Source organism: Xylocopa sonorina, unplaced genomic scaffold, assembly GCF_050948175.1.
Source record: "Xylocopa sonorina isolate GNS202 unplaced genomic scaffold, iyXylSono1_principal scaffold0024, whole genome shotgun sequence".
Taxonomy (NCBI): Eukaryota; Metazoa; Arthropoda; class Insecta; order Hymenoptera; family Apidae; genus Xylocopa; species Xylocopa sonorina.
In genome coordinates this window covers 1,974,765-1,991,771 of record NW_027490095.1, presented here as the reverse complement: position 1 = coordinate 1,991,771, position 17,007 = coordinate 1,974,765, and the positions used below count along the sequence as shown (strand labels likewise).

Genomic DNA, 17,007 nt, shown 5'->3' with positions numbered 1-17,007 from the left:
GGTTCCAGGGCGAAAGTATCGTGGACTTATCTTTCGCAAATGCCCTGGCCGCGCGCCGTGTGTCGGGATGGAGGGTCGACGACGTGGAGACTCTCTCGTGGAGACACCTGGCCGAATGCCAGTTCGGCTTCCGGGAGGGACGATCGACCATCGACGCGATTTCGCGCGTCAAGTCCCTCTCGGACTCGGTCACGTCTAGGGGAGGGGTTGCTCTTGCTGTGTCTCTAGATATACAGAATGCATTCAACTCCCTCTCCTGGGCGGCCATCCGCGGAGCCCTCGAACGTCACGAGGTGCCTCTCTACCTGCGGATGGTGGTCGGAGATTACCTCCGGGACAGGGCTATCGTTTACGGTGGCCGCGATGGGTTTGTGCGGCGAGATATCAGCCGTGGCGTGCCCCAGGGGTCCGTGTTGGGCCCACTTCTATGGAACCTGGGGTACGACGCGGCTCTGCGGTTCTCCCTGCCGGCCGGCGTACATCTAACATGTTACGCCGACGACACCATGGTGTTAGCCACCGACAGGGACTTGGGGAGGACCATCCGTCGAGCCGAGGTCGCAGTTGCGGCCATCGCCTCGCGGATTCGGGGCATGGGGTTGGAGTTGTCCCCTCAGAAGACGAAAATAGTCTGTTTCCGTCCTCGTAGGAGGGGCACTTCAGCTCCATGTCTGGTGAGGATCGGGTCGTCCGACGTCCAGGTGGCCCAGGATATCAAATATCTTGGTGTCTACCTGGACGGCTCCTGGAGTTTCGTCCCGCACTTCGTCCGTTTGGCCGCCAGGTTGGGCAAACTAACGACTCATTTGAGTCTGCCATTCGCGTCATAAGGGGCTACCGTACAGTGTCCTACTAGGCGGCCACCACCCTGGCGTGTTTACCACCCTTGGAGTTCCTGGCGCTCGAAGACGCCTACGTTTACAGGCGTCTTCGTCTCGAGCGTCAGGACTCCACCCCGCCAGGGGAGACGTTAAGTTGGGACGAGCTTAGGCTCCAGGCCCGGCGGTTCACCATGTCAAAGTGGCGAGACGACCTATCTCGTCACGGATGCCATTGGACCGTCGGGGCGATCCTACCCATCCTGGATAGATGGGTGGGTCGTAGCAGCGTACGGCTCACATTCCGAGCCACACAGGTGCTGACCGGCCATGGTTGTTTCGGTCAGTACCTGTGCCGAATCGGACGCGAGGCGACCGCGCGGTGCCACCATTGTGGCACTCTTTCGGGGATGCTTGGTCGCGGGAGAGTCTGGCAGGCCATGATCTCCTTTTGCGAGGAGGTCATGGTCGCGAAGGAGGCCGCTGAGCGGGTTAGGGAGCAATCTCTGCCCGCTCGACGCTGCCTACGGGTTCGGCGTCGTAGACGTTTGCCCCGTTCCTCCTCACGGGGGGGGGGGGGGGGGGGGGTCCACCTTCGGGTGGAAGTCACTTCTAAGAACCCTTCGGGGGGTGGGACTTCGCCACCTTCGCCGCGCCTGCGGGCCACGATGGTGGCCGTTATGCCTCAGGGGCCACAACTCAGCATTTGTTGGGTCGTGGTATCGGATCTGACGCACCCAGGGCACCCAATCATACCGGGCCAAGCCTGGCCCGAGGCGTCGACGACGCCCGTGCGGGGTAGACCGTCAGCGAAGTGAGGGCGAAAAAAGCCCTCACAGGAGCCCTTATCCTCGAAATTACGAGGGAAGGGCGCGAAGAGAAAGCTGATCTGCTCGCGGACAAGCTGCGGTCTATTTTCGCGGAAAGCGAAGTCAGAATTTCAAGACCGTGCAGGAAAATAGACTTGCGAGTCTATAGGATTGAAGACTTGCTTACGGAAAACGAAATAGTTGCAGCCATCGCCGAGACGGGAGGCTGCAAGAGCGGAGATATTCGCGCCGCGGCGATAAAAGTAGGATACAGCGGAATGGGTCATATGCTCATTCAGTGTCCCATCGCGGCGGCAAAGAAAATTTTAGTAAACGGAAAGGTCCGCATTGGATGGACCTCCGTAAAGGTGGAGGCGCTCGAAAAGCGCCAATTAATATGTTTTAAATGCTGGGAGATCGGGCATGTGATCGCTAAATGCACAAAGCCCGATGACCGCCGCGATAAATGTTACAGGTGCGGAGAGGAGGGACACCGATCCGCAGACTGTGACGCGAAAAACGCTTCCTGCCCCGTGTGCAAGGCCGCGGGGCGTCAAGCCGACCATCGCGCGGGAGGAAAGGCGTGCCAACCGGCACCGCCCGCGAAGAGGAGGGAGAATTTGAGAATTCTCCCAGCAAGACCCGTCGTCGAGAACAAAAAATCGACGACGAAGAAAACACAGAAGAAAACCGCGACGAAAAATCCCGCGGTGGATAATAAGAAGGAAGAGGCCACGCGCGAGGCATCCGCGGCAATGGAGAAGAGCCGCGAGGAGGCCATGGAGATTGCGTAAAAATCAAATTTACGCAAATTCTCCAAATTAACTTGAATCACGCCGCAAGAGCTCAAGATTTAATGATCGAGAGCTTACACAGCGGTGTGGTCGAGTTAGTGGTGGCATCGGAGCCGTATTTTATTCACGACAAGCCGTCGTGGATAAGCGATACGGAGGGAAAGGTCGCGATCATCCAGGCGACGCCGACACGCATCCGGCCGATCACGCTTATCGCGCAAGGGCGAGGATTCGTCGCCGTTTCGTGGTCGGATTGCGTCGTAATCGGATTATACGCGCCGCCGAGCTGGTCGTTGCAAAATTTCGACCGGCTCCTGGATGAAGTGGGAGGGGTGGTAAGACGCCACGCCCACCTACCAACGTTCGTCTTGGGAGATTTCAACACGCACTCAATGCTTTGGAACTCATCAAGAACTAATCAATGCTGCCACTCTACGATGGAGCTTCTGCAGCTTCTGCAAATTTAAAGCTTTTAAATCATGGAAACGCCAGTACATGCGTGTGTCAACAGGGCGAGAGCAAGGTCAATCTCTCGTTCGCGAATGGCGCCACCGCGCGTAGAGTAAAAAAGTAGATAGTAGATACGGCTGAGACCTTATCAGACCATCTTTATATAAGGATCAGCGTATCTAAAATTCAAGAGAGAAGAACAGCGACCAAAAATCAAAATAAATGGTCGCTGAGAAGCATGGACGACGACCTATTTATGGCAGCAACCCTCGCGGCTACCTGGCCGGACGAACCGACCGAAGAGGCCGTAGTCGAGAGCGAGGCGGAATGGTTTACGAGGACGTTGACCTCGGCATGCAACGTAAGCATGCCGAAATTAAAATCAAACCCTCCTCGTAACCCCGTTTACTGGTGGAGTGATGAAATATCACGCCTCCGCGCGGACACTACGATTGCGTGGAGGAATTTCACGAGATACCGGAAACGGCGAAATTCGATTCCGGAAAGAAGAGAGCAACTTTATCAAATCTACAAAGAGAGGAAGATAGAGTTGCAAGCTGCGATAAAGAAGTCGAAAGCACGAGCCTGGGACGGGCTGCTCGAAACTTTGCGTGAGGACCCGTGGGGGCGTCCGTATAAAATCGTAATGAATAAATTACGACCATGGACGCCCCCGTTGACGGAAATAATGGAGACTTCGTTCCTGGAAGGAGTCGTCGACACGCTCTTCCCGTCGGAAGATCCAACGTCGGCGACGAACAACGATAATTCAATAATTACATCAAGTAATTCAAGAATCAATGACCCGAACACCTGAATATGAAGTTTCCGAGGAAGAAATGGCTCGCGCCACCAAGAGAATGATGAAGAAGAACACCGCGCCCGGACCGGATGGAATCCCAGGACGTGCGTGGTCCATGGCTTGCAGCATCCTCGGCTCAAGATTGAGAAAATTATTCTCGACTTGTTTGAAGACCGGGATACTGCCCTCAAGATGGAAAACCGGCAGATTGGTCCTTCTCAAAAAGCCGGGAAAACCAGAAGACTCTCCGTCCGCGTACAGGCCGCTAGTTTTGCTTGACGAGATCGGGAAATTATTCGAAAGAATAGTCCATGATCGACTCGTCGAGCACCTGTCGCGCGTCGGACCGGACCTGGAAGACAACCAGTACGGTTTTCGAGAAGGAAGATCTACGATCGACGCAATCAAGAGAGTGAAAAATCTCGCAGAGAACGCGATCGAAGAGGGGGGAGTCGCGGTCGCGATTTCTTTAGATATAAAGAAAGCGTTCAACTCCCTCGAGTGGAAAGCGATCCGAAGAGCGCTCGAGCAACACGAGTTTCCTCGATACCTGCGAAGGATCGTGGAAAACTACCTAAGCGAACGCGCGATTATCTTCGAGAGTCGCGACGGCTCCGTTAAGAAGAAAATTAACCGTGGAGTTCCACAGGGCTCGGTTCTCGGACTGCTCCTGTGGAACATCGGATACAACACGGTTTTAAAATCGCTAATGCCATTAGGAACACATCTTACGTGTTACGCGGACGATACGTTGGTGTTGGCGATCGAGACGAGCCGTCAACGCGCGATCTGCAGGGCGGAAATCGCCGTAGCCACCGTGGCAAGGAAGCTGGGAGATCTGGGGCTCCAAATGGCGCCGGAGAAGACGGAAATCCTCTGCTTCGAAGGAAGAAGAAGAGATCCGCGAGGAGGAAATGAAGTGGTTTCCATCGGTCCAGCAAAAGTCAAGGTCGGGAGTGAGTTAAATTATCTCGGTGTACTCCTCGACGACAAGTGGACCTTTGATCGCCACTTCGCTCGCCAGGCCGTTCGTTTGGATGCTGCGGCGAATTATTTAAGTCGCATCATGCCAAATATGAACGGACCCGACGAGAAAGTTAGAAGACTTTACGCCGGCGTCGTTAAAAGTATCGCTCTTTACGGAGCCCCGGTGTGGAGCGACGCACTTTGCAGGGGGAGAAGAAACCTGCAACTCCTGCGAAGTGCGTGGAGAAGAATTGCGATCCGCGTCGTGAGAGGATATCGCACGATATCTTACGACGCGGCAACGCTGTTGGCGGGCCTTGTGCCCCTCGAATACCTGGCGCAAGAGGATAAGACGGTTTACGAAAGCCTTCGTGCCGCGCGCCAGGTAGAAGAAGAAGAACAAACCGCTCCAACGAGAGAAGAATTGAGAAAGGAAGCGAGACGCTTCACTTTCTCAAAATGGAAAGAGAAACTCGCCCCAGCGTCCGCTCACAGGACCGTGGGGGCGATTATACCCATTTTGGAAAAGTGGGTTGAGGAAAGAAAAGGCCAGCTGACCTTTAGAACGACGCAGGTATTGACGGGACACGAATGTTTCGCTCAATACCTGCAGAAAATCGGAAAAGAAGTCACGGCTACGTGTTTTCATTGCGAGGATCGAGAAGATACGGCGCAACACACGTTGGAATTTTGTCCAGCGTGGGAAACGTTGCGACACGCCCTTGTGGCGGAGATTGGTGCGGATCTCTCGCAGAATAGCATTATTCCAAAAATGTTAGAAAGCGAGAGATGCTGGCGGGCCATAATCCTGTTTTGCGACAGAGTTATGGCCGCGAAGGAAGCCGCCGAGCGTGAAAGGGAGCGTACGCTCCCTGCTCGACGAGTCTTACGTGGTCGGTATCGCGCACGTTTGCCACGTTTCGCTCCACGGTAGGGGACTCTCTTTTCTTCGGGAATGAGAGAGTCGCTTCAAAGTACCCACCGGGGAGTGAAACTGCGCCGCCATCGTCTATCTCCACGCCACTGGCGCGAGGAAGACCTCAACGGCGAAGAAAGAAGATAACGCGCGTGAATTTGAGACATTCGCGGATGCGAACTACACCCGCCAATGGAAATTATGTGCGATCAAAGAATTCAAAGTTCGAATAAAAGAAAGTAGACAACCCTTGGCGACCCTCCGTCTAGACGTTTTACGGCGGGGGGCCATAAACAAGGGACCGTCTAACGAGCGACGCACGCCCTGGATTTGGGTCAAGCACGTGCCACTTAAAACGCTCGCTCAGGCGAGGGCATCGACCGTGGTGGTCGCGGCTGGTGCCTGTTAAAGGGCCGAGCTCGAAAAAAGAGCCAATTTAAGATAGAAGATTTCGATCTGAGCACAGGTTGATATCTGGAAGTGTTCCAAAGAGTTCCCGGCTATCCTCCGCGACGTGCAGAGAGACCACCGCAGGGTTTTAGTCGGTAAGAGTCCGACATAACCATGGATTTGCCAAAAAATCCATGGCATCCATGAGGATTTCCCTGCGTTAAAAAAAAAAAAAAGTTAGGTTAGGTTTGACCTCCTCGTGGTGGAACCTGGGCACCGGAATTTTCCTGTGGCTAACGAGGCTCTGGCTTTTCGGGGATCGTGGATACTTAGTAACCTCGATGATGCTCTGGGGCGATGCCGGTGGGATCTTCGGATCCTGGTAGGGCCTCCCTTGCCGGTAAGGCCCAGAGTTGAGGGGTGAAATCGGTTGAAGCGGTCCCCCTCCTAGGGGCCACGGCCAGCTCTGGTCGTGGTACGGGGGGTTACGTCCTAGGGATCCCATAGCTCGGCAGGGGTGGCGTTGCCCCTGTCGTAATACCGTAAACCGGTGGTCATGTCTCACCGGAACGGGGGGCTTGCCTTCATTGGCCGGCCCGCGAGGGGATAAACCTCTATAAAAAGTCCCTAGCCTCAAGCTGCGGTACGCGGCGATGGGGCACGCCCAGTCCTCGCGACTGGGCGTGGCCGGTTGGTGCATTGGTCTCTAGCGACCAACCCCGGGGATACTGGCGCCCCCCCCCCCCCCCCCCCCGAGTGTATTAGCCTTCCCCTGGCATGGCGGCTCTGCCAGGGGTGACCTCCCTTCCGACCACACTCGTGGGAACAGTATGGAGTCTTTTTCTAATTTCAAAAAACCGGGGAATGGGGGGATTACGACGAGGGGTCGGGGACCAGTCGGGTCCGGATGGTCGCTGGCTCGTTACCAGTATCTGGGTCGAGCAGGGTGCAGACTGCACCGAAGAGGAGCGCCGTAGCGGAGTCGGGAGACGCTTCCTACGACTCCGACACCTCGATTGGGTCGGTGCGCTCAATCTTTGACTTGGAGAGGCCATGCCCCAAGTCAAAGAAGAGAGGAAGGCCTCCGACTACTGGGGATTATGTGGGCCTCGCATAGGCCAAAAGGGCCTATGTACAGGCACAGCACGAGGCAGAGATGATTGACCTGGAGCTAGAGATCCAGGCTGGCACAAGCGCTCCACCACCTCCAGGCAAATCTGTAAAGCCTGTGCCAGAAATGCAGGAGTTTCTCCAGGAGGCAAAGAATAAGCCCCTGGCAGATTTAGGAGCTTGGGCGTTGGAGGAGGCGGACCGAATTGAACTGGTTTGTGTGTTAAAAGTGCAACTAGAAGAACTGTAGGCTGAGAATAAACGCTTGCTACACAAGTTAAGTGCGCTGGAGAGACGATCTCCAAGCGCCGTCAGTTGGAATGGTGGCGGACTTGGAGATTGCGAGCCGTGCGGGGACAATACCGGCCCCGACAGTGAAACAAGCGAGGAATTTATCTTCAGACAATGGTGTTCCGACACCTAAGGAGACGACAGTGCCCGTCACTTTGCAACAGGTGGCGGACCTGATATCAAAAATGATGGGAGATTTCCGAAAGGAACTTCTTCAAGCAAAGAAGATCGATGCCTTGCCCTCGCATGGTGGTACAACAACAACCGGGGGTAAGACCTCAAGCAAGAAGAATGAGAAGATTGCACGCAGCGTGGTGTCGTCAATCGCCTCAAAAACTAAGGCATCTTCCAAGGCCAAACAAGCCCCATCTGAGGTTGCAAGAAGGCTGGAGATGGCCCGCCAGGCTGTGCAGAGCCAGGCAACAGCGGCACCAGCACCAACTACATCGGTATCTGGTGCTGCCAAGGAAGGAACCTGGGCCCAGGTGGTGGGCAGGAAAGCAGCTAGGGCAGCCAAAAAGTTCGAACCCGCCCCTGTCCCGCCACCTAAGGCCAAGGCGGCTAAGAAGGAGGAAAAGACGAAGTTGGGGCGGCTGCAGCGCACCGCGGAGGTATACATAACACTTCGCAATGAATATCATATCTTATCATGAAACATAGAACTGAAATGCGGTATCGCGTTCTAACAGGCATTAGAACACTATTGCTTCGATACGTAGACATCTGGAAGCGCATTTCTTAGAAATGTAGACGAGGTATACATAACACATCACAATGAATATTGTATCTTATCATGAAGTATAGAAATGAGATGCGGTATCGCGTTTTATGAAGCATTAGAACTCTATTACTTCTATGTGCACACACTTACAAACGCTATTCCGTCACAAGGAATTGTGGGATTTAGATTCTTTTGACGTGTTGACAATATAAACATAACGCGTAGCAATGAATATTACATCCCATCATGAGACATAGGAATGTGATTCGTTATGGCGTTTCTTGAAGAATTAGAACTCCATTGCTTCGATACGTAGACATCTAGAAGCGCTATTCAGTCACCAGCATATGTGGGATTTACATTCTTTTGAAGTGTTGACGAGATATACATAACGCGATGCATTCATATTACATCTTATCCTGAGACATAGATATTAGATGCGATACCGCGTATTATGAAGCATTAGAACTCTAGTGCATCGATGCGAAGACACCTAGAAACGCTAATCCGTTGGAAGGATGTGTGGAATTTACATTCCTCTGATGTGTTATCGCGATATAATTTACTCGTTGCATTGCATATTGCATCTTATCATGAGACATAGAAAGGATTTGCGATATCGCGTTTAATGAAGCGTGACGTCAGGCGTACCGCCTGCCACCCTCCGGCGTCAACCTCTTCTCTAGCGGCATCCGTATTCAGAGCCCCTGTACGCGGGCCACTCGTCAACACGCCCCTCCAGTATTCAGAGACGACGATACTAGAGAGAGAGGGAGAGGAAGGGTACTCCACATACGACCGGGAAGATCTTACCTTGCGTTACGAGGGCGAGGAGCACCACGCCACGTACCGCATCAAGTCACCGGCGATCACGCACCCGTATACCCTCTTCTCGTATATGCGATCCTAGTATAAGTACACTACTCACCTCTGTACATACACTACAACACACACCTAAAATTAAGTATATACATGTACATACGCCGCCTAGTTATTACGCTAGAGGTAAGTTGCGAGCTGCTCCCCACTCCGACCGGCCGCCCACCTCGAAGGCCGAGCGGCCGCCGTATTCCAACCGTCCGCCCCACCGCGAGGGCCCAGCGACCCGAGGAGGTCGCGGACGCGAGATCTGATCTTCACTTGTAATCGCGCCTTCGAACCGAGGAGTTTTAATCCGACTCGAGCAATTAGCTCATATGCAACTAGCTACCAGCTCAATGGCATTGACTCTATCTCATCTCCGTTAGCGGAGTCCGTAACTTAACTTAGTCTATTTCTATTCCTTATTACAATCTTAGTTTAATAACTTAGAGTTAGACAAGTGTTCTAGTATAGGGAAGTTCATAGAATATACGTTGTTTACACCCGATCCAAATCTTCTTTATTTCAAATTCAATTACAAATTCCTTAACTTCATTCCACGGGTACGTTCGCGAATATTATACAATTCCATAATTCATCTGCGATAGTCCTGGAGGTGGACAGCTAGAGCGAACCACCGCTTAGCCGCTCTTACTTCAGTTCAGCCGTAATCGAGTATCTTGCGCCTAGGTCGACACTGCACTGCTAGAGCGAACCAGCGCTTAGCCGTGCCGTTATCTTCCAAAGTACAAGTGCTCTTGATGAACTTCGAGACTCCGAAAAGGCGTACACGACGCGCGGGGAGGAAGGTGTTCATACGTCGTCTTATTCGTGAATACGTGCGCAGTGTTCCTGGATACGCCAATCTCTGCAATCCAGTTCCTGTTCCTGCGAAGGATACCTTTTCCGCCGTTCGACCCGTTCGTGTTCATGATCGCCCTGTTCCAGGGTCCGTACCTGCCAGCCAGGGTCAGCCCGTATGGAAACTCGTCCCTGTGACCATACAACCGTTCCGGCCATATGCCGCAGCCATACCAGTCACGGATCCAAGGCGCACTGGAATATATCGATACCTGGAACGAGAGTCACAGCGATAAAATCAAGTCATCGAAAGGTAAGCTTTAGCGTTAATATTCTGTAATTTAGAGTCCAGAATGCCAACGAACCCGGTCCAGGCGCAATTCGCGTACGTTTTGGGAACGGCTACGACGTCGTGTCATCGTTTCGAGTGAAATCGCACCCCGGGATGAGACATACCGCCATTTATGAAGCATTAGAACTCTATTGCTTCGAAACGTAGACATCAAGAAACGCTATTCCGCATCAAGGAATTGTGGCATTTACAACCTTTTGAAGCGTTGACGAGATGTACACAGCGCATTGCATAGAATAGTACATCTTGTCATGAGACATGGAAATGAGACGCGATGGCGCATTTTATGAAGAATTAGAACTGTAGACATCTAAAAGCGCTGTTCCGTAGCAAGGAAGGGCGACATTTAAATTCTTTTGAGGAGCAGACGAGATATACATATCGCGTTGCATTGAATATTACATCATATCGTAAGACGTAGAAATGAGATACGATATCGCGTTTTATGAAGCATTGGAACTCTAACACATCGATACGTAGACATCTAGAAACGCTATTCCGCTGCAAGAAAGTGTGGCATTTACATTCATATTAAGTGTAGATAAGGTATACATAAGCCGTTGCATTGAATATTACATCTTACCACAAAACATAGGAATGAGTTGCGATATCGGGTTTTATGGTACATTAGAGCTCTATTGCTTCGATATATGGACATCTATATACGCTATTCCGTAGCAGGAAAGTGTGGGATTTCCATTCTTTTGAAGTGTAGACGAGATATATATATAACGCATTGCATTGAATGCTATATCTTATCATGAGACATAGAAATGAAGTGCGATTTCGCCGTTTATAAGGAGTTAGAACTATATTGCTCCGATCCGTAGACATCTAGAAACGCTGTTCCGTAGCAAGGAAGAGTGGCATGAACATTCTTTTGAGCTGTGGACGAGATATACATAACGCATTGCATTGAATGTTGCATCTTATCAGGAGTCATTGAAATGAGATGTGATATCGCGATTTATAAGGTGATAGAACTTTATTGCTTCGATACGTAGACATCTAAAAACGCTATTCCGTCGCAAGGACGTGTGGGATTTAATTTACTTTGAAGGGTTGGCGAGATATTAATTACGCGTTGCATTGAATACTACATCTTATCTTGATACATACAAATGAGAAGCGATATCGCGTTTTATGAAGCACTACTACTCTATTGCTTCGATACGTAGACATCTAGAAATGCTGTTCCGTAGCAAGGAAGTGTAGCATTTACATTTTTTTGATGTGTAGACGAGATATACAAACGCGTTGCATTGAATATTACATGTTACCATGAAACGTAGAATTGAGATTCGTTATCGCGTTTAGTGGAAGACGAGAACTCCTTTGCATCGATGCGTTGACATGTAGAAACGCTATTCCGTAGCGAGGAAGAGTAGCATCTACATTCTTCTGAAGCATCAACGAGATATACAAAGCGCGTTGCATAAGAAATTACATCTTATCATGATAGATAGCAATGAGATGCGCTATTGCGTTTTATAAAATGTTAGAACCCTACTGGAACCGTCATGATAAGATGTAATATTCAATGCAACGCGTCATGTATATCTCGCCGACACTTGAAGAGAATGAAAATCCTACACCTCCTTGCGACGGAATAGCAATACTACATATCTGCATATCGAAGCAAACAGAGATCCAATAATTCATCATACGCGATATCGCATCTCATTTCTTTGGCTAATGATAAGATGTAACATTCAATGCAATGCGTTATATATATCTCGTCTACACTTCAAAAGAATGTAAATGCCACACATCATTGCGAGGGAGTAGCGTTTCTAGACGTCTACGTATCGAAGCAATATAATTATAATTCCTCTTAAAACGCGATATCGCATCCCATTTCTATGTCTCACGATAAGATGCAATATTCAATGCATCGCGTTGAGTATATCTCGTCTACTCCTCAAGAGAATGTAAATGTCGCCCTTCCTTGCTACGGAACAGCGTTTCTAGATGTCTTTGCATCGAAGTAGTAGAGTTGTAACGCGTGATAGAACGAGATATCGCATCTCATTTCTATGTCTCATAATAAGATGTAATATTCAGTGCAAAGCGCTATATATATTTTGTAAACTTTTAAAAGAATGTAAAGCCCACACTTCTTTGCTACAGAATAGCGTTTTAGATGTGTACATATAGGAACAATAGATTTCTTATGCTTCATAAAACGCGATATTGCATATAATTTCTATGTCTCATTAGGAGATGTAATATTCAATGCAAAGTGTTATGTGTATCTCGTCTACACTGCGAAAGAATATAAATGCAACTCTTTCTTTCTACGGACTAGCGTTTCTTGATGTCTACATATCGAAGCAAAAGTGTTCTAATGCTTCATAAAACCCAGTATCGCATCACATTTCTATGTCTCAAGACAAGAGGTGGTATTCAATGCAACACGTTATGTATACCTCACTTACTCTTCAAAAGAGTGTAAATACCACTCCTTCTTGCTACGGAATAGCGTTCCTAGAAGTCTACATGTCAAAGCAGTGGAGTTCTAATGCTTCATAAAACGCGATATCGCTTCCCGTTTCTATGTCTCATGATAAGATGTAATATTCAATGCAGGGCGTTATGTATATTTCATGAATACTGCAAAAGAATGTAAATGCAACTCTTCCATCTACGAAATAGCGTTTCTAGATGTATACGTATCGAAGCAATGGAGTTCTAGTTCTTCATAAAACGCGATATCGCATCTCATTTCTATGTCTCATGATAAGATGTAATATTCAATGCAACGCGCTATGTATATCTCGTCAACACATCAAAAGAACGTAATTCCCACACTTTCTGGCTATGGTATAGCTTTTTTAGATGTCTATATATCAAGGTAATAGAGATCTAATGCTTCATAAAACGAGATATCGCATCTCATTTCTATGTTACACGAACGATGCAATTGAATGCAGCGGTTCATGTATATCTCGTCAGCACTTCAAAGGAAAGTAAATCCCACTTTTCCTTGAATACGGGATAGCGTTTCCAGATGTCTACGTATCGAAGCAATAGAGTTCTGACGATTCATAAAATGCGATAAAGCATCTCATTTCTATGTTTTATAATAAGATATAATATTCATTGCGAAGTGTTATGTATACCTCGTCTACACATCAGATGAATGTAAATGCCACACTTCTGTGCTAGGAAATGGCGTTTCCAGAATTCTACGTATCGAAGCAATAGAGTTCTAATGCTTCTTAAAATGCCATATCGCATCTCATTTCTATGTTTCATTGTAAGATATAATATTCATTGCGAAGTGTTATGTATACCGCGTCTACACTTCAAAAGAATGTAAATACCACACTTCCTTGCTAGGAAACAGTGTTTCCAGAAGTTTACGTATCGAAGCAATGGAGTTGTAATGCTTCTTAAAACGCGATATCGCATCTCAGTTCTATGTTTCATGCTAAGATATAATATTCATTGTGAAGTGTTATGAATACCTAGTCTACACTTCAAGAGAATGTAAATCCCACACTTCCTTGCAACGGAATAGCGTTTCTAGAAGACTACGTGTTGAAGCAATACAGTTACATACATTTGATATACTAACGCGATGCACTGAATTACGTCTTATCATGAAACATAGAAATGAGACGTGATAGCGCGCATTATGATGCATTAGAACTGTATTTCTTCGAAACGTAGACATCTAGATACGCTATTGCGTAGCAAGGAAGTGTGGCATTTACATTCTTCTGAAGTGTAGACGAGATAAACATAACATTTTGCATTGTATATTACATCTTATCATGCGGCATTGAAATAAGATGCGACATCGCGTTGCATGAAATATTCGTAATCTAATTCTTCTAAAGGGGAGTAGCAGATGAGAATATTGCATTGCGTAGGGCATTACTACTTACTTGCTTTGAAACGTTGGAGTGAATTGTGCCGTCGTGATGAAGCGTTAGAACTCTATTTCTTCGATGCTTACGAATTCTATGAATCCGATCGATCTTACGGATCCTACGGTTGCATGCAATGTGATGGTGTTTCATAGTGTCTGCGTGCCAATGCATTAGAGTTCTCATGCTTTATGCAACGCGAGAGCGCATCTCATTTCAACGTTTCAAGGTAAGTTATTTGTAATGTTCTATGCATTGCATTATACTTATCTGCGTCTGCTCTTGAAAGGAATGTGAGTTCTACAAATTCTTGCAATGGGATAGCGCTTCCAAGTGAAATGTCGCGCGTAGCTCCTGCCACCCATTCTACACATGAGCCTTCTCTCACTTCTATCATCAACCCCTGGAATCAGGGAACCTGCCGTGCTCGCATACAGCACCGGCAATCGCAGCGTTCGCGCGCGCACTCCTGCACGCGCTCACACGCACCAGGTACCGCTGTGTCACTCGAACCGACCGGTATACATGGCTCGTACGTACCAGGCATCGCTCTTTGAATCTCACCGGCAAGCACTACTGTCTCACTCCCATTGTCGAGTATATCTGCGTTCGCTCCAACGACGAACACCCTTGCCTACCTTGCACCAGTTATTGCGTTCTGCTAAGAGGCGCAGCCGCAGCCCATCACCTCAATGGGGATTCTTCCAATACAGGGAGCCGATTTTAGCAGAACCTGTATTCTACTTTTAAGCTTCTTACTACTATATCCGGACTAATGTATTGCTGCATTTAAGAATTCATAAATCCAAGTCACACTCGTTAAGAATACAAGACACGAACAAGACACGCGTAATTGTAAGTACATGCTATACTTACTTCATTATACAATTTCATAAGTTAAACGCGAAAGACGCGCCGCTAGTCCCACCACGAAATATTTTAGTTAATTCTAAATACAATATCCCCTTAAGATACTCCATTACATCTAAAATCCTATCTAATTTCATATCATTTCATAATGTTTTAATTAAATATTTGAAATTGGTTTATATAATTACACTTACCATATATTTTAGTTACTTAAAAATAGATCATTCAATTTGCTTTTTCTCCATCGAAGCTTGCAAATCCCTCTTCGTTATTCTTATAATTCTTACTTTAGAAGGTATGTAGTACGTATTGATTGTCCGACGCTGAAAATACCTCAAACACTTCTACTTTTCGCAGCTTAGCGTACATGCAATCTCCTATCAACATTACGTCTATTTTTTATTTGCTTCGGTTCTTAAACTATGTATAGTCTTCTTTCGGATTCGTCGCGATTAGATCGTTTCTTAGAGCCATTTTGATGATCTTTTCCACTCTATCTTCCACTCAATCTTTAATCTTCTGCCAGAACCCGATGGGGCTCATTCCGTATCCCGAGACAGCATCATCTTTCAGCAGTATATGCACAGCAGCCTCACTCACTTCGGCAGTGGGGGCTGGGGTGAAGGCGGCGGCTGCAAGCCCTCCATCATCCTACTGCCTGCCCTGATACGAGCGAGGAACTCCCAGGACCACTTGAACTGCGACCAGCATCTATCTTATATTTTATCCGATTCGTTGTCGCGTTTTTCATTAAGCTTGTCGGAATCAGTGATATTGATTCGTTCAGTCTAAAGTATTATTTTCTTTTTTAGTTTCTCGATATTTTTATTTTCTCTCACGATATCGTCTATTTTGTTGTACCTTGCCCTGGCGGTATCGTATATAATCTGTTGTTTGATATTCGTAGGTTTTCCTCTTAATAAATGCAATGTTTCCACAGATCTTCTTTTTCTTTCTCTTTAGTTACGTTGTTGTTATTTTATGTTCTCTATCCTCCACATTTTCTCTCTGCAACATACCGGCACCGGCGTTGTACGATTACTTCATGATGGTGTCCCGTTCTCGCCACCCCGAGATTGAGTGTTCTCTCTTGCATTCGTTGATTTGTATATGTCAAATATTGGAGAATATTTCCACTTATCCTTTGTATTATTCGAATTACGTTTTAGTTAGATGTATATTGGATATGCGTCGAATTATCTGACTTCCGTACGATTTGTTTGTAAAGTTTTACTCTTTTCCGATTGTTCGTTTTCATTTAGCCGAAGGCGTTCCTGTGTTCAATGCGGACCCGCTCCGATTGAACGCGCCGATTATTATATTATATTACGTGAATAAACGTTCAATTGGAGCGGATCTCTGCCACTCCGTAACTGCGGAAGGCTTACTGCATCGCCTCATCCCTGGGAATGTTGCGGAGGCTGCTTCCGTCCCGAGATGAAAGTGTGATTGTGTTAGATTTAGTTAGGTTACGCTAGGTTAGGTTAGGTTGAAATACGTTTGGGAATGTTTGTAGGTTTCTCGGTTATGTTGGGTTAGATTTAAGAAAGCCTAGGTTCGTTTTGTTTATGTTTAAAGAAAATAAAGTTAGATTGTTTTAGGTTGAGTTAGATTTCAGTGCAGGCAGGTTAAGTCAGATTAGGTGTAATTGAGGTTAACTTTGCTTAAATTAAGTTTAGAGGATGTTAGATTAAGTTAAGCCAAGTAAGAGATGGATTACCGATAGCTGGCAATGCCATTCTTCGATAGCTCTTGAATTCCCGACTATTGGCAATACCATCCGTTATTATATCATAAGTTATCGATCGCAATCATTATCTACTGTCTATATATCGTGAGTTACCGACCGCAGGCAACACCATCCATCGGTAACTTATACGTTATTCTTAATGCGAACATCCATCCGTAGGAATGTATTGACTCGTTTCGCCATCTCTTCAATCTGTGCTGAAACAGAATTGCGAACAGCTTGAGCAGTTTTCACAGAGATGACTTCACCGGTCTGGCAACAACGGGTGCCACATATAGGTTCTCACATACCATTTGCCACACAACTCATTGCTGAAAGGGTTAATAATGCTAGCGCTATTTCTTTAACTAGGCATAGAATCCATAGGTATGAAAAATTATGTCCTTGTGATTAATATCAATTCTAGAGGAACATTTCTAACGTAAGTATAA

General features: G+C 47.6%; 1 protein-coding gene across 1 annotated transcript; it reads left to right on the top strand.

The window, feature by feature from the left end:
• The first annotated feature begins 2,842 nt into the window (after positions 1–2,842).
• On the top strand, positions 2,843–3,688 carry LOC143432078 (uncharacterized). The gene is made up of 2 exons (XM_076908894.1): positions 2,843–2,991; positions 3,040–3,688. The coding sequence occupies exons 1-2, from the start codon at positions 2,843–2,845 to the stop codon at positions 3,686–3,688; spliced, it is 798 nt and encodes a 265-aa protein (XP_076765009.1).
• The last annotated feature ends 13,319 nt before the right edge of the window (positions 3,689–17,007 follow it).